This window comes from Notechis scutatus, chromosome 1 (genome assembly GCF_049901735.1).
Source record: "Notechis scutatus isolate UNSWTSFEM ecotype Mainland chromosome 1, rNotScu1.2, whole genome shotgun sequence".
Taxonomy (NCBI): Eukaryota; Metazoa; Chordata; class Lepidosauria; order Squamata; family Elapidae; genus Notechis; species Notechis scutatus.
The window spans coordinates 92,803,871-92,815,437 of record NC_142009.1 but is presented as its reverse complement, the minus strand read 5'-3'; the positions used below and the strand labels follow the sequence as shown (position 1 = coordinate 92,815,437).

Genomic DNA, 11,567 nt, shown 5'->3' with positions numbered 1-11,567 from the left:
AAACATACCTTGCATTATCCTCAAAATATCTTGCATTTTGTGTGAGCCACTTCTTGTAAAATCTCATTTTTAGAAATATGATCATGGTAACATGTTTCATAAGCAATGCTTGTAGAATATTTTGAGCTTTTGTGCTGTTGATTGGTAATTTCCAAGTTTCACTTGCATAGGTTGTTGCTCATAAAGTAACACTGTGAAGCTGGTTGTTTGCTACGCTGTCAGCAAACTACAATTGAGATAGTCATACCACCAGTACTGTGACTCACAACTGCAGTTGGGACTGGAATTGTAGTCATAAGTTGTTGCAGTCATAAGCCGAGGCACCACATGTCCAGACTCAATTTTACAACCCGTTTACAATGGACATATGCTGAATCGCTGTGGTTGCTAAGCAAATAAAATGATTCAGCAAATCACATGGCTGTTATGTGAATCTGTTCTTCCAAATGAGTGCTTTTTGCATACACCGGCAAAAATACCACATATCATAATCACATGAACATTAGGACAATGCAACTGGTCATAAATGGAATCCAGTTACTGAGTGCCTGAAATAAAATCATATGACTGCAGGGAGGGGGCGGCAGCCGTAACTTCAAGGATGGGTTATAAGTGGCTTTTTGGAAGTCTGTCATAACTTAGAACAGCTGTTAAACCAGTTGTAAGTCAAGGACTACCTACAGTACACTAATGTTTTTTTCAAATTTGCAGTAAGATTATCTATCTCAATGCCTGCATGACTTGATGTATGCTACCTACTGTAGATAGGTGAACTGTAGATAGGCACATTCTTGATGGTTGGCGTTCAATATCCAATTCTGTATTTCCAAGATGCATTTTTTGTTGTTTTTTATCCTCAGCAGCTACTTCTATATTGGCTTGTATGTCCTGTCATTCATTCAGAAAGTCATTCATTTTTGCTAAGAGAACAGTTTAATCCACTAAATTCAAATCTGTAGTAGTTTTTCCATGGAATGTATACATATGTTCTATTAGCCTTTCTCATGACAAAGCCTACAGTCAGAAGGAATAATGGCAAGATTATGCACTATAGCTGTAATGTTGTATTAATATTGAAAAACAGTTGATACCATTATCAGTCTTCACACAGCACCTGGAATTCATGCAGAGACTATATAATAGACAAATAACAATAACAAATAAATTCTTATGATGTTCCATGGTGATTCTGTGTATGTTGTCAAGTGGCTTTTGAAATTAGTGTAATTGATTGACAACAGATGCTGGGATTCAGTATTTTGTTCAGTGATGTTGCACAGCATAAACACTTAGTCAATGTAGCCCAACTATTTATTCCCATAATGTATTGTCCCCTGCATCTAGAAGCTGCCTTAATGGAATGAAACAAACAAAAAACCAGCATTAGGACCTGAAAGAAATGTGATGCTTCTCCAGTTGTAACTATTGATGGCATTATGGTTTTGGCAATATGACCAATGACTTCATTTTTCCACTTGCCTAAGACACACTATTTTTGCCACAAATTCATTGAGTAGTCCTGTTAATTCCTACTTCTTGCTGTTCCCACTAGAATGATTTCAGTAGTTTGACATTGTCGATTTAGTGTAAATGAGGGACTCTGTCATTCTTTAATGTTCTTGTTGCTTGCAGAGTTTTGCTGTGATCATCCCCTGGTTTACGGACAAGACCGGACACACGAAAATTATGTTGTGGCTGACCATGGTAGATATTGTACTTCTCTGAAATGCTTTACATAGCATATTTCTTGTTCTTCTTTAATGAGCAGAAGCTTCCCATTCTTATATTTGAAAGGAGCCATTGGACTTCACCTTTGTTCCTGTTATATTTCAGACAATACAATATATACAGTATATTTTCACTCGCTGCTGCTTCTGCTTCCTTGTCTTTCAAGCTTTTTTGTTTTTATTCAGCTCAGCACATTCTTTTGAGCAAGGCTTGACACAAGCAGGGAAAAAGAAATGCATTTTTTGCCAGTTTCAAAAAAACTGGATTACTGAGACCAAAGTTACCTCCTTGGAAAATGCTTTCATTTGCATGCATTATACCAGATGACATCTGACCTACAGTTGCGATTTCAGTATTTGCAGTTTGTTCTGTCATCAAGACTAGAGTTCTTTCTGTAAATTTATTTCTTATTTTGTCTGACTTCCTTGTTTCCATGCTAGTTTTTAGAAGGCAGAAATATGCAAAGACATTGCACAGTGCCAAAAAAAAACCCGTAGAAATGTAATTTGGCTATGTTTCTTACAAATAGACAAACACACACTTAGGTTATCCTTTCAAGTACTTAGCTTGAAGAGAAAAAAAATTATTGTGTTATTTGGAACATCACTGAAAAATCTGTATTTCAGAATACATAACCAGAAATAGAATTCAGATGATTTGGATATCTTATTGCCTTCAACTTTCTTATATTTTTAGTGAATAGTAACTACTGCAGCAATATTCCCAGGTATATGCATTTTAGAGTGGCTGAGATTAATGATGCTTGAACATTTACTTTTCCTTTAAAAATAGATATGTAGGATAACTTAACTAAGATCCTGCTAGCCATCATCTTTCATCGGTTTAGGCTGGTGCACCAAATGCAGCCCAATTTAGATGAATATACTTTAGTTTAATATTGCAGAATACATCCAGTAGGTTAACTCAAGCACAATAGCTTTATCTATCTTAATAATATTAATTATTCATTGATTTCCAGATAACTTCATATTTCATTTCATATTACCAAGTTACTAAATCTTTATTGGCACTAAATGAAAACATTGGGTGGCTGTCCTATATGCTGTATTACATTTGACTAATTACCTGCCTTTAAATTGTGTCAACATTTAATGACTACATTAAATAGGCTTTCTCCAGGATGATCTCTCTCTCCAACTGGCCCTTCAGGTCTTCCAATGTGCTGTCCAGACAGTGTATGGGAATTGGATAGTTAGATAGCAATTGTGAGCTGTCCCCTTAAGGGAATGCATCATGGTAAATGTAGTTAAGGTATCCTGGGAAATGTAGTCCATATCACGTGATCACATCTGTAATCCAGATTGGTCACTAAATTGACCCTCAATGGGTTGGGGGAGTTTTCCTCACTCTTGGCTGAGCTCACATACTCGTAACTGTTCTATTTCTACCGCTACGAGATGAGGGGAAAAGGATAGGAGATAACCATCTTTTTACCTACAAGACAGATATGCAAAGGATTGGTCATTAAAGAAGAACTTCATCACAAATGTGAGTTATGAGGATACCTGATGAACCAATAAAAATACTTTGTTATGGATGTAAAGAACACAGAACATCCAGCATGCATCTACAATAACATATCTTGTCTCTCAGCTTTTTCTAAAACCAGCTTGAACATCTGGTACTCCCTTTCTATTAAGGTTCTAATGTATGTTGGATAATTCTATGCATTGTTTTGCTAACATGTAAAACTAAAAATAATGCCTATACATTAGTTTGCATACTTTGTTTTTACAGATTCTGTTGCTGCTGCTGCTTGCTATATTTCAGTTCCAGCAGCCCACTTTGTAATGACTAGAGTACTGCTCTAACTTTATATCAAGTATTAGAATAAGTAGGGAATGCAGAGGTGTGATGACTCAGTGCCTTAAAAGATGTTGGAGATGGTCTCTGCTCCAGAAGTTTGAGTCCTAGCATCGTTCGACGGAGTGAGCTATCTTCACTTTCTTCAGCTTCTCCCCATCCAGCAGTTCAAAAACATGCTACATGCAAGTAGATAAATAGGTAACAGTTCAATTGGAAACGTGGTGGTGTTTCATGCAGATGGTCAGAACCCTGCCAGTGTTGGACCTATTTGGATGCCCTGCTCGACTGTGAGGCAACATCAACGGTGAGAGAAGGCCCTAGATAACACCTCAGGATGTCGTTCTTTCTGGTGTGGAGCTAGTTTGCCCCGTGGTGCACCATGGATAAGTGTGTGGGTGTGAACTAAATAAACTAGCACTCTTTGGCAGCCAATTAACTACTATGTACTAACACTGTAGTCTCCTGGCTAATTGTACCATCATTGTATGCTAAATAAGTAGAGAATAACTGCTAAAGTATCTTGAATGTTGACGTCTCTTTTGTACAGTATTTCAGTATATTCCTTCTTTGAATGGGTTACTACTTATCCATTAGTTTCTTTAGCATATCAATTTAAGGTCAGAATCCTTAAAATATCCCTTGTTTTTCTACGTCTATTTCCATCTTCAATGTATTTACAGAAGTTGTAATAATTTTGTTTCCAGCAGCTTCTTGAAATTCAGCTTCATTGATTTCATTCCATGGTTCCTATGCTTCCTTATCGAACAAAGCTCAGGATTTCAATCTGTTGCTTATGTTCTCCTCCAAAATGGTGGATATACATTCAAGATTCCACTATGGGAACTAGTCTGTTTTCTTTCACTTTAGCTTGATTTCAAGTTTGACAGTTTGTGATCTGTTCGAGTCAGCTACCAAGGCATGTTTTGGAAGTTACAACTGAGTTCTTTCATCTTCTTATGCCAATAATGTAACTAATTTATTTGTGTTCCAGGTCATACCTGTGTATCTTGATTATTTGAAGATTGTGTTAGCAAAAACATTCTAGGAGGCATACAACATCCAAATATATAATTATAGCCATGTAATGTTATGCGTACAATTGGGACCAGAATTTTGGTCACTAAGCATTGCATTCATTAAGCAAGTCATTGCTTGACCAGATTCAATTTTCAGGACTATTTTTACTGCAGTCATTAAGCGAATCACCATGGTTGTTAAGCAGATAATGTTCTTGTTAAGTCAATCCATTAGTCATTATGGAATCCAGCTTCTCTAATTGACTTTGCTCGTCAGAAACCAACTGGAAAAATCGCAAATTGGAATCCCATGACTGCAGGACACTGCAACTATCATAAATGCGAGTGATTGCCAAGTACCTGAATTGCAATCACATGACCGCAGGGGTGGTGCAATAGTTGTAACTTCGAAGACAAATCCTAAATCAGTTATTCTGAGAATGAATAATCATAAACTGGAGACTACCAGTAAAACAATTAAAACTTGATAACAGAACACAGAATAAAAAACAACCATAACAATAAAAAAAACAAATGAACAAATAACCCCAGGCCTGGTCTTATGGTCTTTCCAGAATTCCAGGAGACTGACCACCATACATGTTTCTGCAGGGTTTGATTCCAGAGCACAGGGGCAACAACAGAGAATGCAGAATTCTTTAATCCTACTGGATAAGCAATGTTTAATTGAGGAAGCCTTGAGTGCCTCACTTTATCTAAATGTGTTGAGTGGGCCAAAATAATCGGAGATAAATACTTTCTCAAATAATCCCTACTCAAGTCCTATGCTATTAAGGTTCTTATAGGTGATGATCAGCATGTGCATTGCATACAGAGCCCAACTGGCAACCAATGCAGCTCATTTAGAAGCAATGACACATGGGCATAATAAAAAGTGTCTGTTACTGCTTGTGCTGCCACAACATAGAAACTAAAGAATATGACTGCAATAGAAATATGCAAGTTCCATTACCAAAGTGATAAGGGGTTAATCATACCTATCAGTAATTGCTCTGATCTAAATAAATTTCCTTATTACTTGCAAATAGGAAAAATACTGCACTTCCCAATACTTCTGTCTTGTCAAATAGACTCTGGTCGCATTGTAGCATGTCAGTACATCATGCAAAGTTTTGGAAAGTCCCTGCTACTGCTTGAGGACAAACATTTGGAGGCTCACTGGTTGCATATGAGTACATTTTCCCAAAAGATACCTGCACATAGCTGAAAATAAAAAAAAATGTATAAGTAAAAGAAGGTCAGACATAGAAATGTATACCATTCATTGAATGAAGCTTGATGCAAAACATTATAAACTGCAGAACAACAAAAAGTCTCTGTGATATACACTCTTGTGTACTGTTCTCTCATAATGAATTTAACCTAAATACTGCCAAAATTATAATCTGACCACAAAAACCAAGGAGAGGTACTACATGTATAGACAACTCCAAGGGTGGCAGAACAATAAACAAAAAATAATATACAGAAGAAACAAGCTATATACATCCACAAAACTAATACATAAGCACACAAACCAATTCTATCTGGGCAGAACATCCTTAATGGCCATCCATGAAATAAGACACTACTAAGAATGCAGGAAAGTGACTATTGTTTGAAGGTCTGTCTTTTCCCAGTTATAGCCACCCAACCCATTGGAGCAGAAAGGGAGTTAGTTCCTGATATTAAAGAGGTCCATGTAGGGGGACCAAGACGGCTACCTCCCTGTAGAACAGCATCTGAGGAGATAAAGACTGCCATCCATCTTCAGAAGCTTTTGACATGCCCTGAAAGCATGGTTTTGTCAGCGGGACTGGGGACCCCAGGGCAAAATGAAGCCCATCAAGTAATTTTATTGTTGTCACCAAGGAGGTAAGGGGTTTACTGGGTTTTGTATCTGGAGTTCTGCAAACTGTTAACTTCTATAAATAGCACAGAGTCACTGTGAGTTGGGCAGGCACATGCACCTTCTTAATAAAGTTGGAAAAGTATGAAGGACCTTAGAAATGTATACTAGGTAGGCTAAGTAGGGCCTTGAATAGGAAAACCAAGCATCAGAGTGCATAAACCTGGCAGGAAAGACCATTTGTTTTTATCTTGTGTATATGCAAAAAAGCACCCCTTCCTACATATGTACCCCTCATAGCTACTCCTAATAGGTGCCATTCTAGCACAGGCAACTCCCGGTATCTAAATAATGGAATGCCACATAGACTTAAGATAAGCCTCAAAAGGAGTTGCGGCCACTTATAAGCCCGATAGCCTTTGCCCGTGCCTTTAACTAAGCGCTTCGCAAGCAAACAGCCATTCAATAGGCGAAGTCATCAGGAGAGATATCTGTACTTCTCCTGTTGAATCCCTGCCTGTCCCGGACCCAATCAAGGCGGGGAAATTCTAGGACGCAAAAAATGGGGATACATTTCGGACACCACCCGTCACTGTTCCAGAACTGGGAAGAAACGCGTTCCAGTTCAAACAGGATGGTTTCCTCCTCGGCAAAGCAAACGGGGCGTAGTAGCTCCAGAGGAAGTTTGAAACCAAGCCCTGAACTGCAAAGCCCCGGGGGAGGTGAAGGCAACCCCAGGCCGTCGTTTTAATGGAGCGTACACTGGCGTACACGGAGCCGTCCCAACTCCGCTGCTCTGCGCTCACTCACGACCCAGCCCGCGTTCGTCTAGAGCCCAGCGGGGAGGGTGCTCAAGTGCGCCTCCGCAGAGCGGGCACGGCGCAGCGAAAGGCGCCTTTCCCGCCTGCTCGAAGGTCCCTCCTGAAGCTCAGCTCCGAGCCTTTGCCGCCACCACCTCCGCCGCGCGCGCTTCGAGAGCCGAATGGGCTGGCAGAAGTTCCCGAGAGCCAGCAACAACTCAAGAGCCAGCGGCCCAAGGAGCGCCTGCGCACTGCAGGGGCGCCAGATTTGGCGGGAGGGGGAGTGTCCAAAAAGCCTTTGTTAGATGGCATCTGTTTACAGAGTTTACGCTTTCATCTCAACCTGTTTCCTCCTCCCCTCTCCGGCTCCTGAGAACTTAACAGCATAAGAACCCTTTTTTAAGAGGAGACACACGCCAAGCACTGCTTCCAGCTGCATAAAGCCCTCTCCTCCCCCGCCCGCCCACCCACCTCTCGCCTTTTTCCCCCAGTGACTAATGCAAGGATGGCCAGGAGACCTAGGCACAGGTAAAAAGGCAAAGACTGTGGAAAGGGCAAAGCAAATTTCTTTGCAACACCGAGGCATTTTTTTTAAATTATTATATTTTTGGGTCGTTGTTTCTCTCGCGCTCTCTCTCTCTCTTGCTGGCTCTTTCGGTCTCTAGATATGTTGGTAATGTGCGCGCGCGTGCATCTAGTTTTGTTTCATAGCTGCAAGATTCTTTGGGGGGAAAAGTTAAAAGGGTTGGAGAGAGATTGAGAACTGTTGCACAGGGTTCAGAGGAAGCATTCTCTGCCAGTTCACCTGTCAGGACGTGCGTTAAATCGCTGTATTTAAATAAAATGCTGCATTGAATCAGTTGGTGCTTAGCAACTCACTTTCTCCTTGGGCTACTTAGATTTCCCCCCACCTCCGCCGCTTATTAGCGATTAGGAATAGATCATAACACTCGGATCCGTGCAGAATTTCCAGAAGGGGTGGGTGAGCGTCCGACCGAGTTGCAAGTTGTACATGAGCCGAAATAATTTCAGCAAAGACTCGGGAGCCGTTCCAGTCTTGCAAGGGGGAATCCGTTGCTTCTGACAGTCGCGATCTTGGTTTGCCGATCGTTTGGGGTTACAGGAGGCGAGAAAGCACAATCCTCACGCAAAAAAAGAGCAAAATGTCGGAGCTGCAGGTACCCGATTCCGTTTTCATTCATTCGTACTTTCATTCATTCTTCGCGGCTGGGTAAAATGACAAGCAGGGTGGGAGGAAAACTAAATCCCTTTTTGCAGTTGTCGGTTGCTTTCGGGAACCGCAAACCCATTGCCTTTGAATTTGGCTCTCTACTTACTTTCTTTTCTTTAATTTTTGGAAGTGCTTGATAGTGAAGTTTGCGTTCGCGTTGCATGCTTTTTTAAAAAAAAAACTTCTGCGGGAGTTCGAGCTTTCCCTGCAGCGCGGCATGGGACACTTTGGCACCGCAAGACGAAGTTGCAGGTGGGGGTGGGGGTGCGGGGAAAGGACTGGTGGTTTGTCAACTGTCACTTATTTGGTAATGGTGGAGTTTTTGACCTTGCTTTGCAGGCCTGGGTTTGACAGTTTCTACGGAGGGGAACTTTACCCCCCCAAATATATATATAAATCATCTTGCTGAGGTGCTCGTATGTGGCGACGGGTGATCGTCCGGGGCGAGGACGGCTTGTGGTTGTGGGGAAATGTTGCAGGGTGGAGGTGACTGAGGCTACCCGCTGCTTACTCCTTTTCCCCTTTGCGCTGCGATGGCACGCAAGCAGCCGGCTAGCGAAAAACCTGCGCCTCGTGGTCTGCAGAAACGCTCGTTCCATGCGGGATTGTTTGCTTAAATTAGCTCGGGAGAGCGTCCACGTGGAGTCAGGGTTGAACAGGCTTTCTCTTTCGCCCTCGCCGTTTTTCCTCTCAGCTTTCCTTGGCACGGAAAGCGAAAGGCTAACCTTTGGAACTCCGGAAAGTTCCGCTTCCCTCCTAGGAGAGGAAAAGAAAAGAAAGCGAGGGCAGAGGAGGCAGCCTTGCAAAATCATATATATATAATTATATATATCAAAATCATATATATATAATTATATATATGGCCATTGTTTGCATGCATGCAGACAACATTGCTAATCCGACTGGCAGAAACGATTGGGGGGGGGGGGAGTCAGTCTGCGCGCTGCCTATTTTATTTTGAGTGGTGGCGCGCTTTCCGAGCCGCTCACTCGCTTCCTCTGGGTCCAGATCCTCAGCGCCGCGCGAGGAAGAAGCGGGGCTATTATTAAGCTTTGCCCTTGGCACTTGAGAGAAAAGCGCTCGGCTGTGCCAAAGGCGCCGTCTTCTCGACGCAAGCGCGGGACTTTCGGGGCATTTATTTTTAAAGCGATGGTTAATAATGTTCCTCGTTGCAAGAGTGAGGTTGAATAGAAGGACGGCCGGCGGTGGGGCGGTGGACGAAGACACCGCCTCCTCTGCTCCAGTGGGATTGGTGAAGTTCCCCGTTGGCAACGGGCGGGGACACAGAAAATAAAAGCAGCCGGGGCTCGCTTCTTTTCCAGCACCTGTCGGGCTAGAAGACCGGCGAGAAGGATCGCGAGTGACTGCCCTTCGGCTGACTGGAGAATTGCTCGCTTTTTCTTCAATCACAGTGACAGCGGTAGTAGTAATAGTAGTAGCTGTAGTAGTAAGCGGCAGCAACAAATCACTTCCTCCCCGCCCCATCCCCACCCTCTCTCTCTCTCTCTCTCTCAAATTGGTTGCACAATTGAAGTTACTTGGCAAGAGCAGAGTATTCATGAGTGTGTGGAGTATTTATGCACAAATTAGCTGGGGGAACGGTCTTAACCCTTTCCGTTTCTGCAGCCTGACACGTCATCTCAGACTGCTCTGAGCGATTGCCCTGTTATGGATTTTAGAGGTCAAAAACAAAAAAGTGGAGGGAGGGACAGAAGGATAGAAAGAAAGGTGGACTGCTTCATTAGTTGGCTTTTTTAGTTGCAAAATGTGAGAGCACCTGAGTCACACCCTCCTCGTTATCTGGAAAACAAAAGAACAGTTATGGAACTCCACTCAAAAAGCTTATAAAATTGATGTGAACATGGAAACTAAGGTTTTTTTTTCACATTGTCAAGATTCTCCTTGCCTTGATGCATATTAAAATAAGTGCAACTCGTTAGTAGGTAACGCTTAAAACATACAGTTAAAATCTATACTAACATCTGAGAGCAGAAAAAATATTCAACTATTTGCTACCATCACAGAGATCCTCAAGCTCCTGTTACACTGAGCACCAGCGTGTGTACACACACATACACACAAACACACCCACACTTAATTTATGCACATAAAATAAACCTCAAATTCATTTTACACAGGAACAGCCAAATCATATGATCAGCACTTTTTGCATGTCATATCAGTTCACAAAAGGTCACTTGATTGTAGGGTTGGTTTCCTAGGGTTGCACTGTAGTCCAATTTAGTTTGGTTTTGAGTATTTTATACTAGTTTTACTGGTCTCTTGTGAGTTTGTAGAATCATGAGAATAGGTGGCACAAAATATGTATGCATATTTATTTGCAAAAATATGGACAAATACTTACAGAAAGATTAATATTTAGTTCTTATTTTAAACATTGACCAATTTACTTTAATCTGATTTATCAAAATGTATTTTAAAATGCTATTTTAAGTGCATTCTATTAGTGTATTGCCTTCTAGGTACTAAATCATCCATATTTTCTTCTCTACTTTAGGTACAATCTTTAGGCTAAACTTTCAAAACTTATGTTTACATTTTCCAGTTGAAAATAAAGTGTTGCTCAATAGAATTTGAAGTAAGGCAACCTTCATTGCAAAATACTTTTGAATTTTACCAATCTACATGAATTAAACTGGATGTTTTTAGTAATTTCTTCTCTCGTATTAGCTTTGAAGAAAAGCTGGGGCAATAAACAGCTGAAGTACATTAGATGGGATGGAGGTAGCAATAGTAAGAAAACTTCAGATTGTATTCTTCTTAGAGATACCTGTACTTGGCCATGAATTGTGAACTTCTTGTCATTGAAGAGTAGAACAAACCAAACTGACTAGTTGAATTTATTTTGCATTGACCATGGGCACTTCGAGGCTACATTGCCATGCATATATGTGCAAATTGACACTCTTCAAAGTCATCCTCAAAGAATTTAGTAGTGTATATTCTTGTAAAATATGTCTGCTCTTTCTTCAAGTGCATAGAAATTTCCCTTAGTACATGTAAGTGGTAGGTGGGAATGACTTTGGGAGGCAGGAGAAAGCAGCAGACAAACAGCTGGTAAAATAAGTGTCCACAGAAGGATATGGGGCATGGGA

At 41.2% G+C, this 11,567-nt stretch overlaps 1 protein-coding gene across 3 annotated transcripts in view; it reads left to right on the top strand.

Annotated features, from left to right (window-relative positions):
* Positions 1 to 7,631: 7,631 nt before the first annotated feature.
* MYB (MYB proto-oncogene, transcription factor) overlaps positions 7,632 to 11,567 on the top strand; it is a 39,865-nt gene continuing 35,929 nt past the window's right edge. For 2 of the 3 annotated variants that reach the window (XM_026666024.2, XM_026666023.2), the window contains exon 1: positions 7,632 to 7,748. In XM_026666024.2, the coding sequence (XP_026521809.2) occupies positions 7,726 to 7,748 (23 nt within the window). In that variant the 5' untranslated portion in view covers positions 7,632 to 7,725. The remainder of the gene's footprint in view (positions 7,749 to 11,567) is intronic. The other variant, XM_087971302.1, reaches the window with a different exon arrangement.